The 19,834-nt window shown below is 35.0% G+C and overlaps 1 protein-coding gene across 1 annotated transcript in view; it reads left to right on the top strand.

Annotated features, from left to right (window-relative positions):
• Positions 1 to 19,834, top strand: part of DCHS2 (dachsous cadherin-related 2) — a 316,790-nt gene that overhangs the window by 137,309 nt on the left and 159,647 nt on the right. Inside the window, exon 2 of the mRNA XM_031942473.1 lies at positions 10,320 to 10,511. Within this exon, the coding sequence (XP_031798333.1) occupies positions 10,320 to 10,511 (192 nt within the window). The remainder of the gene's footprint in view (positions 1 to 10,319; positions 10,512 to 19,834) is intronic.

The raw sequence follows: 19,834 nt of genomic DNA, 5'->3' as shown, positions 1-19,834 counted from the left end.
TAAGGTGACTGAACGACAATAACAAATAAAATCTTTAGGACAATGAATATCTCACCTCCGTTTATTGATGCATTTCTTATTTAATTTTGATTCCCATTCTCCATTCTTCTCTACCACTAACCTATTCACTCCCTCCCACTATCTTCCTTTAAAGACCATCATAAACTAAGAATAGTGATTAACTAGCCTACGTTTATACTATATTTGTAGATATTTATAGGATTAAGTGATGTAATAATTGCAAAATTCCTAGCCTAGTGCCTAGCATCCAGTAAGAATATAATACTTATGATGGGTAGAATGTTCAGATGAAAATAAAACAAATCATTTTTTAAAAATTTAGCTGACCACAAAAAACTTTTAAGTTTATAGTTTGGAGATATTTCTCCAAGATATATATTAAAGATATTTCTCTTTTAATTGAGTTTCTTCTCTTTCCCCATCAAATCTCTTTATTTTCCCTGCTATTTTATCCTGCCCTGAAGTTATGTTGATGTCTCTTTCCCCCGCCCCCCACTGTCCCTTACATTAAAGAAATTGGGTTGGCAATCTCTTAACTGTAAATATAGGATTTGTACTTTAAATAAGCAAGCAAATGGAAGCATAGGACAAAAATAAATCTATTCTCAGACATTTTCAGCATTAGTAAAAATAACATGGCTATATGAAAAGAAAATGACCTCACTAAAATTTTAATTTGTAGGAGCTGTACATGTTCTAGTTCAAATAGCAGTTACTAAGAATACCTAGCAGAAAAATCCAGACCTATAAAAAATGAAGAGCAGATAAAAATGTAATATTTGTAACCTTAGATACATTTTTGAAGAGTTTCACCTATTCATTACTCATTTGAGTGTAACAACTTGGATATTAGTAAAAAGTTTAAATTGGGCTTGTTTTCAGTCCTTTCTTTTTTGGGTAAAATTGTTATGTTTCTGATTGAAGTCACAAAAGTAGTATGGAAGATTGTTTTTGTGACCCTTTTTACTAGTCAGTCTAATTTTCTACTATTTTTTTATCTAGATGCCCAGGTCTAGGATCTGGATTGTGCTGGTAAATGTTTAATGGGGAGCACTTTGAAAAAAAAAGAAGACATTTTAAATTTAATTTGCATTATAAATTTTTTCTCTATTATTTTCTTAAGTCTAGACTAAGAGGATTACTAAATTACAGCTCAAGGATCAAATCACAAGGGCCAGATCCAGCTGGCCTGTTTTCATAGAGCATCTAGCTAAGAAAATTATTTTCAGTAGTGTAAACAAACTAATAAATGAAACTATGATTCTTAGTTTGGCTAATTTCTATTACTAAAAACTTGACATTCAACTTTCTCAAACTGGTAAGAGGCAACTCTAGCATATAGTTTACCGGAATCAAGAAGTCAAAGTTTTTCTTCACATGGGCAGACTTCTAGAAGATTCAGTATATGAACTTCTTAAATCACCTATTAGTTTGGATAAATAATGCCAAACAAAAGGCCAAAAATTCAGAAAGTAAATGGTAATATATGACGTAGAAAATAGAATATCATGGATGGAGTCAAGAAAACCTATGTTCAAGTTTTATTTATTAACTGTGTGACCCAAGTTGTTTAACCTCTGTTAATCTCAATTACCTTATCTATTAAATCGGGATAATAATAATACCTATAAAGGGGTTATTGTGAGGATTAAGTGATGTAATAATCGCAAAATTCCTAACCTAGTACCTAGCACCCAGTAAGTACAATATAAATATTAGCTATGCTCATCTGACTGCTTCAATTAATCCACTGCCACATCTGTGTGGATATTACTCTTAGAATGTAGTAGATCTTAAACCCCGTACCCACCATGGCTCTTCATCCTTTTTGATTTTTATCCATATCCTAAATAAAACTATTTAGCATTACAAAGTGATAAATTAGGGACTTATTTGTTGTTATGTTTTGAATTTCACTAGAGTTCTATTCTATTAGAATGTAAGCTCCTTGAGGGCAGGCATTGTTTTTGTGTTTTTGTCTTTGGTTGAATCCTGAAGGTTTATCATAATGCTGAGTGTGTCATAAATACATGATAAATGCTTATAGACTGATTGATACTCATAGTGTGTGGGAACACTATGGGGAGTGGACAGTGAAACCATGCATTCTAAAAGGTTTTACTAGTGGAGCATGAAATCCAGCATTGGATCATCCAACATGACGTGTTGTGCTCTATGAGCAAAGCAGAATTGTAATAGATCAAAAGAAGTATGGGAAGCACAAATTTGGAAATATTTCTCTCCCAGATGGTCATATGGATTATTTGTGCCTGATCTGGAGTAGTGCCTTCTGAGCTCATTTGACTAATCAGACACAGCCAGTTGATATCAATATGTAATTTTGATTCTTTTCAAGCAAAAAGGACAAGGACCACCATGACTATCACCACTACCATCACCACTACCACCAACTAGTGCAGCATGAAATTTATAAGCGTTTCACCATACCCCAGATATGGTTCAATGGAATGAGTGTTTATGTGGAATCTGAAATATATGAATGGATGGATGAATGAATGGATGGATGGATTGACAGCATTTATTAAGTGCTAGCTACGTGTTAATCACCAAGTTATAAGCACTGGAGAGATAGACACAAAAAGTAAGGCATTCACTGATCTCAAGGAACTTACATTTTTAATGGAAGAAAAGAAGACATACAAGGGGAGCTAGAGGGCCATCTAGGATGGCATGACGCTCATATGGTAGGGAAGTAGTATTGAGTCCTAGTTCCAAGAAAGATAAAGGGAAAACTCACCCATTAAGTCTATCTTCTCAAGAACAGAAGTCAAAATTCCAGTGAAGGGGGATGATGAGGATGATAGTCTGGGAGCAGGAAGCATGGCGTGAAGAAAATTGGGAACATTGGAAAGTTCCAATTTCAATTCTTCTAATTACTACTTGTATAGTCTTAGGGAGGTCTCTATCTTCTGTGGATCTCAGTTCCTCATTTTGGGATTTTATTAGATGACCTCTAAGTTTCCTCATTGTGATACAACTGTAATAATATTGTGATTGATTTCTGAAGAATTGACTGAGTTTGCAGAGGCTGATCTTCAAGGTACGTGAAGGTTGCTGAGTCTTTGAGGATTTTGCTTTTTCCACAGTCACTCCTAAAGACTGTCATCAATGTTATGAAAGAGTTGTGATTTGTTTTGGTGGAGAGTGTCTCTCTACTAACAAAATTGTAGATTTTAGGCACAATAAGGCTTGGTAAAGGATAATTATGAGCAAAAAAAAAAAACTTCAGTAAAAACACTAGGATCATGGATGAAATTTTAAATGTGTGCAATTCATACATACTTGTAGAATTCAAACATATGATCTCTTAAGACAATAAAAAATTTAGTTTAAACAAATGTCAGCATCATGTTTACAATGGTATTAATGGGATATTAGCCCAATTGGCCTATAGTATCTATGTCTAAAGGCTAGCTAAGTGGTACAGTGAACAGAGTGATGGGCCTGGAGTTAGGCAGATTCATGTGCCTAAGTTGAAATCCAGGTTCAGACACTTACTAGCTGTGTGATTCTGGGCAAACATTCTGCCTCAGTTTCTTTATCTGTAAAATGATCTGGGGAAGGAAATGGAAAACCACTCTAGTATCTGTGCTAAGGAACCCCAAATAGAGTCATGAAGAGTCCGACATGACTGAAATGACTGAACAACAGCAATCTATGCCTAGGGCTTTCATATTCTTATCACAAGATGTCTTCTGACTTTTCCATTACCCCTCAAATTTTTCTAAATTTCCCAATTATCTAATACATAGGGTCAATACTGTGAATTGCTCTGTACTCTCACAAATTTTTCCATGTCTACAATACAAATATAAAACAAGATGAGTACAGTTATAGTTTATCAAAATTAATGATATAAGCTATTGATAAATCAATAATAATACATTTCCACATTGAAATATTGATTGTGACATAAAAACTTTAATATATCAAGATTCAAGACTGTACCCACATGATTTCTTCCTTTCATACTAGCAATTAAAAATGATAAATCTGGCTTTAATTTGGTGTTACATTATTCATGATTCTGCTGTTCTGAATAGTCCACATAACAACCTTTCAAATACTTGAAGACAGAACTTATATCTGTAAGTCTTCAGGACTTCAGAAAAAACATTTTCAATTCCATCTCCTGAATGTTTGTATGACTTGATATCCAAGATCCTTGCAATCTTGGTTACACTGGATAAACTCATACTTGCTAATGTCCTTAATAAAATAAAATACCCTGGGACATGAAGGAGAATTATCACTATTCTCTTTTGGTGCTGTGCTTAAGTTCTACTGACTTCATTGCTTAAGGTCTGATCATCTTTATCTTATGATGCATTATTCTCTTATAATAAGCTTTCAGTTCATTAAAACCCCCAGATCTTTATTGCATAGTTTTCTAACCATATGTCCACTACCTTGCTCTTAGAATGTTGATATTTTGCAACTAAAAGTTTTTACTATTTTTGGTCAATTAGTCATGTACAACTTTTTTGTTTTTGGTTTTCTTTTTTGGAGAACAATTTGACATTTCCTTCTGCTCAGAGGCAAAACAGGATTAAATTACTTACTCAATTTCCCAGGTTCATAACATTTTGGTTTACTTTTCTCTGTTCTTTACCTGGTTCAACTCATTCTGTTTGACAATTTTTTTGCCTTTATTATTTCCCAATAAATATTCCCTCTCTAACTTTCTTTTTTTTAAAAAAAAAGTTAAACAAAACTATTATAGCTATTGATATATTTACCTTTCCATTTTTTTAGAATATTGTTGGTCAACAGTGAGGAAAGATATGTGTTTCTAGTAAGATAAGACAAATATCATCCATTATGTTTGGTTTGAATTGTATTATCTTTTATTGTTGTGTTCATTTATATTATTTTAGTTACTGTGTATATTTCTTTTAGGTTCTACTTTATATTGCTCTTCATTCATTCATACAAATCTTCCTGTTTTTTTCTTTTTGCATTTTCCATACAACATTGTTCTTTATAGCATAATCATATTCTATTACACTTATATTCCAGAATTTTCTCAGCATTCTCTAAGTATTCTCTAATTATTGGGCACATAAATTGATTCCAGATTTTTGCTATAATATTTTAGTATATATAACACTTTTATTTCAATCACTGACTCAACGGTAGGTTTATGGAGTGAATCAAAATAAATGAATGATTTTAGTAACTTTTCTCCCCCACATAATTTCAACTTGTTTCCTAGAAACTTCAGACTGATTCTCAGATCTTTTAGCACTGAATTAGTGTGTAAATATTGCCATGAGCTCTCCAACACTCACTTTTTCCATCCTGTTAATAATCTGACAATTTAAGTGTGAAGTGATATATCAGAATTGTTTTCTTGCTCATTTCTTGTGCCTCTTATTCATGTCAGTGTTAAAATGTTAAGTAGCATGGGCCAAGCATAGATCCTTTAGGATTATAAATTCACAAATGGATAACTTTTTAGTTATGCTTGATTGCTGATGTAGGGAAGAAAGGCACCATGGTTTATAAAAGAAAAAAATGCCTTGTTAATATCCAAGTGTTCTCTGAGAGGGATAAAGATGTAATGCACTTAAGAAGATACTTTAATAAGATTCTTCATCAAGAATATTAAAAGATTGCATCACCATGGGATTGAAGTAAATGTTTTCTTTTAGATTTGCAGTATCTTTAAAAATAATGTCACATTTATGGAGTATTTTAAAGTATACCAGATGCTTTCCTTATGACTATGTAAGATATGTAGTCCAATCATTTTTCTTTTTCACTTTTTCTATGCCCTTACCTCCCTGTCATCCAGTTCTGGTAAATGCAACTTTTTCATGTTTCTTCTACATCTATTTTCTCCTTCATTCCACCACCACTTTTGCTACTGTCATCTATCATCACTTGTCTGGAGTATAGAAATAATCTACTAGTTTGTATTCCTGCTTTACTCTCTTCCCTTTCCAATTCATATTTCACAAAGCAAGCTGAACTTTATACATGTCACTCCTCTGTTCAAAATACCTCAATGATATCCTTGTATCTATCAAATAAAATGTATATTGCTAAGTCTGGCATTCAAGCCATCCCACCCTCTGCCCTGAATCTGACGATATGGTTATACTCTGCCCTTCCTAGGTGACATACCATTTCTTGGGTACTTTCCACTTTAGTCAAACTGGATGAATTGTCCTTTCAAAATCTCAAGCTTTGTAACTTTCGTGTTCTTGCATGCTACTACCTGGTTAATGGACTTACATGCCTCTTTAATCACATTTTTTTCCATTGAAAGACCTTGTGGCAAAGAAAAGAGATCAAAAGATCACAGGTGTGAAGGGCAAGAGGCCTTAGAAAGGTGAAATTGGCAGTGCTTGACCATAAGAAGACTGTGGGAAAAGACAGTGAAAAATTGAGAATGAGTCCTGGGTCAGCATAAAGATGGTAATTAAATCAATAGCAGTTGATGCAATCACTAAGTGATATAATACACAGGGAGAAGAGAAAGCTCAGGACAGAACCATGTGGTACAGTTTCCATTGAAGAATATGATCTGTAGTATAAAGAGGATAAGAAGGAGTGATCAGATAGGTAGGAGAAGAACCAAGAGAAAGTCATGTCCCTAGAGAAGAGAAAGTATCAAGAAAACTATCATGATTGGAAGTGTCAAAGGCAACAGAGAGGATGAGGAGAATGAAGATTGAGGAAAGGTCACTGGGTTTGACAACCAAGAGATTATTGCTAACTTTGGAGGAGTTGTTTCAGGGGAATGATAAAGTTAGGAGCTGGATTGTTAAAAAGAAAGTGAAAGGAGAGGAGACCAAGGTGGAGATGACTGTTGTATTCAGCCTTTTTGAGGATTTTAGCTATAAAAGACGGGAGAGAAATAAAATGACAGTTAGCTTGGATGGAAGGATCAAATGAGGTTTTTTTCTCAGAATAGGGGAGTGAAAGGTATATTTATAGGTAGTAGAACATAAGTCACTAGAGAGGGAGGAATTGAAAGTAAATGAAAGAATAGGAATGGCAGAAGAGGCAATCTATTCGAGAAGACAGATGGAATGAGATTATTTGAACAGACAGAGGGATCAGCCTTGGTGAGGAGTAAGGTCACTTTATCATATGAGACAGGAGTTAAAAAACGAGATGGTGGTAAGAAAGCATATTAGTGATATAAAATAAGGGAGTGGGGAGAAGAGAGAGCTCATGGCAAATGGATCTCAATTTCTTTTATATGAGACAAGGTTCTCAACTGAGAGACTGGGGAAAGAGGGAGGAACTGATAAGTGTGGGAGGAATGGAAACAAAAGATTTAGAAGAGTTACTATGAAGAGTGGGCTAGTGAATTGACAAGGAGAAAATAGTAGGCTTGCATAGCAGCAGTGAAAGTCGTGTAACATAAATCTGTATTTTGTGGATCTAGTTAGAATAGTTATGTGATTTTCTCCACCTTTGTTCAATAACAAGTGTGTAGGAGTGAAGGTGAGAAATGGGGGGGAGTAATCCAAGGCTCCGCTGCCTGACAGGGTGCAATTGCTGAAATGATAAGACAACTAGGGATTCAAGAAAAGAGGACAGTATAGAATTGAAATAGTTTACCAAAAAGCTCAATTTTGGGGAAAAAAGAATGGTTAGTGCAACATTGATGGCCTGAGAGAGAATTGAGGGGTCAAGGGATTGGAGGTACTGATGCTACAGACAGAGTTGGGTTGGTGAGAGAAGGCAGAAGGACAGTTAAAAAGCCAATGGAGTATAATCAGAACTGTTGAACATGGAAAGTGGTACATTTGTGGGTTTTGGGTAAGATCAAGGATATGACCATCTTTTTGTGTGACTAGGAATAGGGCAGATCAGTAGCTATATGAAATGAGTAAGTTAAGAAATTGAATGATTAAGGTGTTTAAGGAAAAATCAGTATATAAACTTAATTCTCTAATATGAAGGTAGGAGTTGGGATAGAGAAAAAAATTGATTACCATGTACTTAACTCATTGATAAAGGAAGGAGGGTAATCTGGAGGTCTGGAAACAACAGTTACCAGGATTTTGCTTGGGTGGCAAATGTGGATTATACTTATTTCAAAGGAAGAGAAGTTATTGAGTAATAGAAGTAGGGTGAGAACTTGGAACTGGTGATGAGGAGTAAAGCCTATTCTAAATCCTACTGACCAGTGAGTCAAAAGGAATGAGTAAAAATACAGTTAATTCTGGAAGGGCCCAGGAAGTCTGTGTCATCAGAGGGAAACAGGTTTCAGCAATCACTAGTAGATGGAAAGAATAGGAGATGAAAGATTCAGCATGAAGAGAGATTTGTTGTTTATGAAACAAAAATTCTGGTGGACACAATAGAAGGACTGGATGGCATTTGTCTAGAACTTTGAGGGTTAGAAGGCTAAGGGGGTGAGAATAAAAAAAGGGTGGGGGAATGGGGAATGAGGTGTGGATAATGGAGTTCATGTTGTAGGTTGAACAGATGTGAGAATGTTTATTATTTAGTGTAAAGGACCACTCCTCTTTCCAGAGAAGTCTGGAGATTGGCTTGGAGATAACTACAGTATGAAATGGGAAACACATGGTTAAATTGTCAGTTGGGACACCTTGGGTTCAAATCCCACAGCTGACCTGGTTGGAATCATAAACAAACAACCTGTTTGATAGTTGGTTTCTTAAAGATGGAGGAAATAATAATGATGACAACAACAAGAATTTCAAAAATTATTTTTGTAAAAAGTTACTTAGTCCATTGGTGAATCAAATTCTTAAATAAGGAGGTTAATAATAGCAATAGCAACAATTTCTATGGCTATCTTACACAAAGAGGCAGTATGATGCAATGGATAGAGTGCTTGTCTTGAAGCCAAGTAAATCTGGATTCTCAAACTTGATATAGTTATGTGCTCCTATGATATAGTTTTGTGCACATATAGGTATGTGCTCCTCGTGGGCAAATTATTAAGGTCTCTGAATCTCAGTTTTTCATCTTTAAATTGGAGATCATAATAGCACATACCTCTTAGTGTGATTGAGAGGATCAAATGGAATAATACTTGTAAAGTTCTTTATAAACTTTAAAATGCTATAATAATGGAAGTTATTATTTACAGTGTTAAAAGTATAAATGAAATATATGTCTCATATGTATATATACTTATAAAGTACATTGCAAGCCTTAAAACATTATAGAAACTTTAAAGCACTGTAGAGAGATAGGCCATAATTATTCTCTCTCCACTCTTCAAAGCTTTTGATAGTTCCCCATTGATTATTGAATAAAGTCCAAATTTCTTGGCCTAGCCTTTAATGCCTTCTACAACCTGGTTCCAAACTACCTTTCCATAGTAATCTCACGCTGCTTCATTTTACGTACCCTGGGCTCTAACCCAACTTGGCTACTTATCTGCCATTCCCTAAACATATTCCAGCCCTCTTTCCTGGATCTATTCTGTCTTTCCTTAATTCTGGAATATCCTCCCTACTTTTTTTTTTTTTTTTTTTTTGCTTTTTTGATATTCTGTGTATCCTTCAAGGCTCAGCTTAAACACCACCCTTAAACCAAAGTGTTTTATGGTTCGGATGGAAGCAATCTTTCCTGCCTCTAAACTTTTCTATCCTTTTGTTTTTGTCAGAGCACATACCATCCCTGGGATTTTCCTAACTAAATAACCTTTTCTACTTTGTATGTGTTTTCTTCCCTTTTAGACTGGAAGCTTCTGAGACTCTTTTTTATTTTGTTTTTTTATCCCCAGCAGAAAGCACAACCTTTGTCAGTCACCTTTTATTAAGAATTTATTTTTTACCAGGCATGTGCTAAGTGTCTGAGGATATAAAAATACATTAAGCACTTAATAGACATTTCATTCCTTCTTTCTACTTTGTATCATGTTTATTTGTGTGCCTTCTTTATCACTACAACTAGATTATGGATGATTTATAGAGAGGGTCTGTATATTACTTGTTTCTACTTTGACAACAACATAGCTATTTCAGAACATAGGTATTTTATAAATGGTTTTTGAGTTTGTTGAGTATATAAAGAACTCTCTGACCTAGATAGACTTCTTTCATTTACTGTGAGATAAGGTCAAATTCTTAATTTTTACTTTATTTGCCAGCACTCACCTAGTTGCTTGTATCAAATCAGAAGAATAGAAGGCCTTGGAATACTGCTATTTTGAGGGGTTGTAGAAACTAAACTTTTCCTCTTTGAGAGTAAAATTTAGCAGATAATCTATTATCAGTAAAAAGAATATATCCTATCCTATATTCAATCCTATATTCAATTTCTGATTTCTTTTGCAGGTAAAAGCATCCGATGCTGACACAGGTCGGTATGGCCATATTGAATATTTTCTTTACGATGGATTCCATAGCTCTGAAAAATCTCAAGCATTCCAGATTGACCCACATTCTGGCCACATCTGTGTATCTCAAGATATTGACAGGGAACAAGATCCAGCCAGCTATGATTTGTTAGTGAAAGCTCAGGATGGGGTAAGTCTTACTAGAGGTTTCGGCTGTTTTGGAAATGTGCTTTTCACGATTCTTGTGATTCTGTGTAGAAATAAAATTTCTGCGATAAGCTATGCAATGGAATCTAAGGCAACCAAATTCTGTCATGAGATTAGGGAGGATTTTGTGATTGGCTGTTAGAATCCTAATTTACCAGCTAATCTGAGTACATTGGGTAAAAAAAGATGTATTTACCCTTATGCATCATTCAGATTGATCACAGGGATGAAACAAGATGAATTCATTAAGTACTTGATCCTTTTCCATTCTACATTTGTAGTTGAAATACTATACATAGGTTTTCTTGACAAAAATACTGGAATGGTTTGCCTTTCCCTTCTCCAATAGACTAAGACAAGCAGAGGTTAAATTATTTACTAAAGTACTCATAGCTAGTGAGTGAAGCTGGATTTGAACTCAGGCTTTCCTACTTCCAGATCCAGCCTCTATCCATTGAGTCATCTTGTGGCTCTCTAAACTCCTCCCTGAGTCTTACATATTTTACCTCTAAATTGAATTGGACCAGCTAACCTTACAGATCCTGTGGAACCTGAAATCTATGATTCTAGGAGCTCATGAAATAAGTACAAGATATTATGGTAAAAATTATGTTTGCCTATAAGCAATGGAATGAAAAGGTACTTACCAAGTACTTTTATTATTATGGGCCAAACATTTGCCTAAATGCTGGGTTACAAATAGAAATTAAAGATAGTTTTTAACCCTCAAGTAACTTATATGTTAATAGGGGAAGATGGCATTTGTAGGGGGTTAGGAAGGGATAGTTTAGGTTAACATGCCTAATTTGTTAGGGTTTCTGGACTAAAAAGGGGTGGAGACAGGAGCATCTAGTGAAGGGATATCCAAGGAGAACAGTCAAGTTACACTATAGCCCTGACCAAGATGAAGTAGGTTATTGAAGCAATGGGGGTGGGAAATTGTGGGGAGAGTATATCAGGAATTTTGTTGATGACAGTTAATTGCTCCATGGCTTGGTTCTGTGTCTCTAAACTGGTGAGGGAGTGGATGGGAAGTGAAGTTTTAATCTCCTTTCTCATCCCTATACTTGGTCTCTTTTTCTTTTCTTTAATTAGAAAAAACTAAATAAAGAAAAGAAAAACAGAAAAGGAAAACAAACAAAACAGAACATTATCAAGTATTCATCAGGGAAGATTCAAAATATATAACAATTAATTAACACTTCAAGAAAGGATATATAATAGAAGAAATTATGTTCATGAGAATCCATCTTTTCTTTGCTTCCTTGTAGGTAATTCTTTTGATCTCTGCTGTGCACTTTTTTTTAAAACTTTATTTTTCCCCTCCTTCATAGAAATTCTCTTTTTTGTCTTTGAAATGCAGGATCTCATCTTTCTTCTCTACCCTTACAGACTCCTATGTATTCTCATGTAAATAATTTGCTTATAATCACAAGTTCTCTCACAAGGGTGGAGACTATTTAAACCTGAAGTTTTTTGGATTCTCTAAAGCAGCAAGATCTTTCTCTCTCACTTTTTTCTCATTTCTTCCCTCCTCCTTTCCCCTCCTTCTCCTCTCCTCCTCCTCCTCCACGTTCTCTATTTCTGTCTTTCTTTATCCCTCTGTCTCTGTCTCTCAAAAACATATGAACTAGAGAGGTTATCATAGAGAGTTTCTGAAGAAAAGGAAGACACAATTTAAACTAGGAATTAAGGAAAGTGATGTGAAGAGATTGAGAGAGGGGAAGAAGATTCAAAATAAATGGTAGGAATGAAAAGATGAGATCAGAATAGGTCAGAATTAATAGAAAAGCTAGCCATCAATTTTATTTAACTAAAAGTAAAAAGATTATTTTGGTGGATAGTTGTTGCAAATACTGTTCCATCCTCATCATTTTCTTCCACTCTTAACTTGACCTCTTCAAAAAAATAAAGAGATTTGTGAACTTAGTGACAACCCTTCAGATAATGGGTCATGAATGTCTTTGTTAAAATAGTAAATGTAAGGATCTTAATTATTGTTTGGAAAATTTGCTAAAATAATTTGGAGATTTCCAGAGTAAGATGGAGAAAGGAGGAGCTTACTTTTAGGATGTTTTGTGAATCCCTGGAAGGAGATATTATAAAAGAAAGTGATGTTGCATGTGGGCAAAGAAGGAGACTTACTTGATTCACTTCCCACCTTCTATTTAAGGATTATAATTGTGAAGCACCAAAGCATCTAGAACTAACACATGAAGGGATAATAGTAAAGTAAATCCCTGGAGGCAGGGATAACGCCTTCAAGGATAATGGTAAACTAAAATCAGGATGAAGAATGGAGATAGGGAGCCAAGCTGACAGCTTCTAAGTGGAGAGGAAATAAAGGGTCTTCTGTGATTACTTAAAATGGGATTAAGAAGAACCACATTTCTTGTTTTTAAATGATAACTTTTTATTTTCAAAATATATACATAATTTTCAACATTCACCCCTACAAAACCCTGTGTTCTAATTTTTTCCCTTCCTTCCCCAATCCCAGTTGGAAAGTGATCCAATATATGTCAAACACGTGCAATTCTTCTATACATATTTCCACAAATATGCTGCACAAGAAAAATGAGATCAAAAAGGGAAAAAAATGATAAAGAAAGCAAAATGCAAACAAACAACAATAAAAAGAGTGAAAATGCTATTTTGTGGTCCACATTGAGTTCCCACAGTTCTCTGTGGGATGCAGATGGCTTTTTTCATCACAAGACCATCGGAAATGGTCTGAATCACCTCATTGTTGACAAGAGCCACATCCATCAGAATTGATCATCGTATAGTTTTGTTGTTGCTGTGTACAATGTTCTCCTGGTTCTGCTCACTTCACTTAGCATCAGTTCATGTAAGTCTCTCCAGGCTTCTCTGAAATCATCCTGCTGATCATTTCTTATAGAACAATATTCCCTAACATCATATACCATAACTTATTCAGCCATTCTCCAACTGATGGGCATCCACTCAGTTTCCAGGTTCTTGTCACTATGAATAGGGATGCCACAAATATTTTTGCACATGTGGGTCCCTTTCTCTCCTTTAAGATCTCTTCATTATATAAGCCCACTAGAAACACTGTTGGGTCAAAGGGGATACACAATTTGATAGTCCTTTGGGCATAGTTCCAAGTCGTTCTCCAAAATCGTTGAATCGAGAATACAAATTTGTTTAATGATGAGAGTAGGATTGTATTAGAGGCAGAAGAAAAGAGATTAAGACAATTTCTACAGCAGAAAGTAACCAAGGAAAGAGTTAATGACACGAGGAGAGAGGTGGTTGTGAACTCAATGTTCTTTGGACTGGGAGGTAGAAAGGGTGAATGTCTGGTATCAGATAAGAAAATGCTATATTCCTTCAGAGTCTGTTAAAAGGTTGTATCTAGACTTGGGACTTGTGGGTAGAATAGAAATAAATTATCTGTTATATCAACGACTATGAGCTGATAAAGAGACCTTGCAAGGACTAAAGGAAGAATAGTAAGTACCTGGAAAGAATTTCTTAGAGCTTTAAATCTGTGCACACTGAATGGTCTTAGTTGTACGTTAGATATTTCTCAACTATACATACTTAGCACTGTGCAATTCTTTCAGAATCTGCTGGTGGTGCAGTGGATAGCAAGCCAGGCTGCAGTCAGGAAAAGCTGAGTTCAAATCCTCCCTTACATGCTAGTTTTGTAACCCTGGGCAAATCATCTAATGTTAATAATGTTGGTTTGGTTATTTTTTCAATTAATTAATTGATTGATTTTTACCAATTACATTCAAAATAATTTTTTTTACATTTGTTTTTAAGATTTTTGAGTTCTAGGCTCTCTTTTTTTGATCCCCATCACAATTAAAAAAACATATGTGAAGTTATTCAAGACATTTCTATAAAGGTCAAGTTGTGAAAGAAAACATAGATTTCGCATTCTAATGCAAATAAAAATCCTCAAGAAAAATTAAGTTAAAAATAAAATGAGAGACAGAGAAAGAAAGAATGCTTCAATCTGTATTCAGACTCAGTTAGTTCCTTCTTTGGGTATTGGATAAGACTTTTTTTTTATCATAAGTCCTTCAGAGAAGTTGTGGATGATTGTACTACTGAGAATGATACTCATTTATAGCTGGTCATCCCAGAACATTGTAATTACTTTGTATACAATACATTTCACTTTATTCATGGAGGACATTCCAGATTTTTTTCCTTGAAAACATTCTGTCCATCATTTCCCAGAGAACAATAATATCTCATCAGAAAATCTTCCTTCAATTTTTTTTTACAATTACTATTGCTAATTGAATTTCCCCACCCCATTTATTCTCTCTCCTTTCACTCAATCCTCCTCAAAAGTGTTTTGCCACTGACCACTCCCTCCCTCAATCTGTTCTTTCTTTTATCACTCTCTTCCCCTTCCTACATTCTATTCCCCTCCTATTTTCCTGGTGGAGTTAGAGTTCTATACCCCTTTTGAGTATATATGTTATTTCCTATTTGATTCTCCTTCCTTTGTTCCCCTCTACTGTAAATGTTTTGTTTTTTAAGTAAAATGTTTTTGTCCTTGCCTTGTAGGTATAATCTATGTTTTGTCTAAAGGTTTTTTTTAAAAATAAAAATAGTATTATCAGCTGTTCTTTATGTTTATGGATAACTGATGAAAAGATGGATTAAATGAAAGGAAATATTCTGGTTGGATAGAATACTCACTTTTTAAAAATTTTTATTCATTTTGAAATTAAATACAAAAATACAGAAAAGGACATTTCCATGTACATAGCACAATATAAAAAGAAGATTCAATATAAAATCATGAATTTCCATTTTATGTTTATTGTTACTGTGTAATAAATCACTTAACTTTTCTGAATTTTTTTCCTTAATATATAACATGAAAATAATACTTGCAAAAATTTGAGAAGGTGGACATTTGTTGAAGGGCTGGCTTTGAATTCAGCTTCAAGTTTAGTGGGAGGACACCTCTCTAGGTTTTGGAGATGGTGGGAGTAGAGGGGAGACAGAGGCATGTTGACATCAGTGACTTTGATAGTCTCATTTGACAGTGGTCGGGAAGATGGACTATCCCCTCAAGGGTAAGAAATGTTGTGCTGTGGACCAGGAAGTACATCTATCAAGTGGAGTCTCATGAACAAATAGAATTAGTCCTGGGACTAGTTCTAGTCAATACTCCTTATTGATGATCTAGCCAGAGGAATTGGATATGTTTATCAAATATCCAAATAATGGTAAGTCAGCCAAATAGCTCATATAGTGGAAGAGAGCAGAAAAAGTTTTTTTTTTTTTTTAAGTGACCTTGGAAAATGAAAGGCTGGAGTTTACAAAAGCAGAATGTAATTCAATTAAAGGTATACCATGAGATGGTATAGGTAGAACAAAGCAACAGTACATCCCCACAATTACAGTGGGAAGGAAGCAGCCAGGCATAGTTTTAGCAAACAAAAATCTAAGATAAGATTTGAGTGTAGTTATGGTTCAAACTAAATTAATAATCAACATATCATTTTTATGAGGGGTGAAAAAACGGACATTATTGATTGTAGTCTGTGGGATTTGCAGAAGACCATGAGTTATATAGGTCAGGAAATCCTGCCATGTACTAGAATAATGTAATTTGATTTTTTCCAGTTATGAAACAACATGAAGAAAATGGAAAGAAAGAAAATAACAACAAGCTAAGACATTGGGCAGGCAGTCATATAAAACTTTGTTCCTGTAAGAAAACAAAGTTGAAAAATTTCACTGGAAAGAGAGAAAGTTAAAAGAGAAGAGAATTAATTCCCCTCTTCAAATGTATATAAATGTTTTTCTTAAATAAAAAAGAGTATTATCAGCTGTTCTTTATGTTTATGTGTGACTGATGAAAAGATGAATTAAATGAAAGGAGATATTCCAGTTGGACATAACAATAGAATTGTTATGTCCAACTGGAATATCTACAAAAATACAAAAAAAAAAAAGACATTTCCATGTACATAAAACAACATAAAAAGAGGATTCAATATAAAATCATGAATTTCCATTTTATACTGTTTACTGTTACTGTGTAATAAATACTATATGTTGTTTTTCAAAGGTACTCTGCTTTTCTGTTCTTCCTTTTCAATTTTCTTTTGTTGTCCACTATGTACTTTTTTTCTTTTTTTCCTCTGTAGAGATGGCTACCATTAGACACACACACATACATACAAAACATATACATATATGTCAGATCATACTACACATGTTTTTAATTATTAGTTCTTTCTCTGGATGTGAATAGCTACTTACTTCATAGATTCTTTGTAGTTGTTTTGAATTTTTATAATATTCAAAATGACAGTTATTCAAAGTTGTTCTTAGAACAATATGGCTGTTACTGTGTACAACATTCTCTTGGTTCTGCTCATTTCACTGTATAATCTTTATAATATATTATTGTAGTCTCCTAGCTGGTATTTAGCATTTTGCATTCATATTTACTAATGAAATTGTTCTATAATTTTCTTTCTATGATTTTGCTAACTATATGCCTTTAATATCATAATGTTTAAAAGTAGAATAATAAGTAGAATAATATCTTTGTTCCAACTGGATATTACCAAGGTTTTGTCCTAGACCTTTTCTTCTCCTTCTCTCTCTCTCTTTCTCTCTCTCTCTCTCTCTCTCTCTCTCTCTCTCACACACACACACACACACACACACACACATCCCAAAGGTTTAACATCATTTGTATGCAGATGACTCTCAGATCTATAGAACCAGACAGGTTCTATATTCTATGCTCCTGTCTAGTATGTTATTGGATATTTCTAACTGAATGGGGCAGAGACATCTTAATCTGTACATATCCCAAACTGAGCTCATTAAACAAAAGCTTAAACCCTCTCCTTTCCCAAACTTCCTCATTTATTTCAAAAATAGCAAAAACATATTTTCAGTCTCCAAGATTTATAACCTTGGCTTCATACTGAACTCTCACCCCATACATAGATCTAATCCATTGCCAGAGCTAGACATTTCTGTCTCTACTACATCTCTCCCATATGACTCTTTCTCTCCAATCACACAACTACCATATTAATTTAAGCCCTCATTCGTTACCTTTTTCCTATTACAACAGCCTCCCAATTGGCCTCTTTGCCTCAAGTCTCTGCCCATTCCAGTCCATCTTTCTTACTGTAATTTTCCTAAAATACAGACTTGATCATGTGATTTTTCTACCCAATCAATTTCAGCATCTTTCTATTACTTCTAGCATAAAATGTAATTTAATTTTAAGTCCCTAAAAGCAAAAACCCCAACCTTTCTAGCCTCACTATTACTTGCTTCTTGTGCTCTACAACCCATCCAAACTGACTTCTCTGTTCCTCACACAGAACATGTCATCTCCCACCTCCAAGTCCTTATACTGGCTGTCCCACATGCGTACAATGTGTCATTTCCGTACCTCTTTCTCACTAGGTGGCTCTTCCTCTAAGATGCAGCTCAGGCATTTTTTCCTCCTAAACCCTCCACGCTTCTTAACATGTATCTGATAGTATGGTGAATCACTATCTTCTCAGGTACTCATGTTCATGACCTAGGTGCCATCTTTAAATTCTCTCTCTCTTTCTCTCCCTCCCTCCCTCTGTCCTTCCCTTCCTAACTCCCTCCCTCCCTCCCTCTCTCCCTCTCTTCCTTCCTTCCTTCCTTCCTTCCTTCCTTCCTTCCTTCCTTCTCTTCTCTCTGTCTGTCTCTCTTTCTGTCTGTCTCTGTCTCTCTCTGTGTGTCTCTTTCTGTCTGTCTCTCTTTCTGTCTCTGCCTCTCTGTCTCTCTCTCTCTTTCTGTCTCTCTATCTCTTTCTGTCTGTTTCTGTCTCTCTGTCTCTGTCTCTATCTCTGTCTCTGTCTGTCTCTCTTTCTGTTTCTGTTTCTCTCTGTCTCTCTCTATCTTTGTCTCTCTCTATCTCTGTCTCTTTCTCTCACTCTCTGTTCCCCCCCTTTCTCTTTCTCTCCATATACAATCAATTGTCAATTATGTTGCTTTTATCTTTATAACATTTTTGTATATACTCCTTCATCTCTTATGGTGCTGCTATAACCCTCACTGGGGACTCAATAAATGCTCATTGACTGACTAGTGACAAAGTGACTAACTCAGACACCACACTGTCCATGAAGCCTTTCCTGCATTTGCAACTTCTAGTCTCCCTTCTCCAAATTATCTTGCATTTATTTTTGTACACATTTGCATTTATTTACTTTATGTTTGTGCAATATATATTTTTCCAATGTATTTTTTGTCTCTTCCTTTAGAACGTGAGTGCTTTGAGTAGGGATTATTTCATTTTTTTGGATTTTTATCCCCAGTGCCCAGTGCAGTGCCTAGCACACAGTAAACACTCAATAAATACTTGTTGGTTGATTGATTAATAGAAAAAGCATTGGGATTAAATCAGAAAACTTTGGTGTGTGTTTCAGTGGGACTTATTAGCTGTGTGATCTTGGTTAAGTCATTCAATGTCTCCAAACAATGTTTCCCTATAAAATAGAGAAAATAATACGCACCCTACTCCTTTCATAGAATCTTAGTGAGGAACGTGCTTTATAAACTATAAAACATGATGATATAAGCCTGGGCTACTGTTACTCCAAGGAAGTTTTGGACTTTATGGAAGAGAGCAGATGAGGCAAATAGCCTTTTGAAGCCCTTTCAACACTACTATTTTCTGATTTCCTGTTGCTTTCCAAGGATTAAAATATGCTCCAGTGTAGCAGCCAATCCTTATATAAAAAGTCTCAAGTTGTGCTGCAGTGTGAATTAACTAAAGTAATAAAGGGGGAAGAACCCGAACAGCAACAGGCTTTTCAGCAATGACCGAAAGATAGCCTTTCCTCTGCTAATTCTGCATTTTTTTTTGTTTGTTTGTTACAAGCACCTAAATTTGATACATAGCAGCCACTGAGGTTTTCCCATCATCTTTACAAAACTAATGATTTGCCAACTCAGTTTAACTGAGATCCCAAAACTTATCTACTGCTAATTTTTTTTTTTGGTAGTAACCGTAAGTTTTTAAATGAGTCAGATGAATCTCCCTAAGGAGATCTATATGAAGCTGTAACTAGGGCAGGATGACTGAACTTTTGTACCAGAACTTAGAAAACCGATGACCAAGGGCTGTACCTTAGATGAGGTCCTCTCATTCTGGCCTTCTCTCCACCAGAGGAAGTTTCCATAACAGTTACCATTGTTCACAGGGGGCAGGATACGGGCTTTTATTGGATTTGAGGTTGTTTCCTATCACTTAACCTGAGGCACAAAATTCCTGCTTATGGTTTTGGAGATCTC

This window comes from Sarcophilus harrisii, chromosome 6, assembly GCF_902635505.1.
Source record: "Sarcophilus harrisii chromosome 6, mSarHar1.11, whole genome shotgun sequence".
Taxonomy (NCBI): domain Eukaryota; kingdom Metazoa; phylum Chordata; class Mammalia; order Dasyuromorphia; family Dasyuridae; genus Sarcophilus; species Sarcophilus harrisii.
The sequence above is the reverse complement of the archived record's forward strand: the minus strand, read 5'-3'. Positions and strand labels throughout refer to the sequence as shown.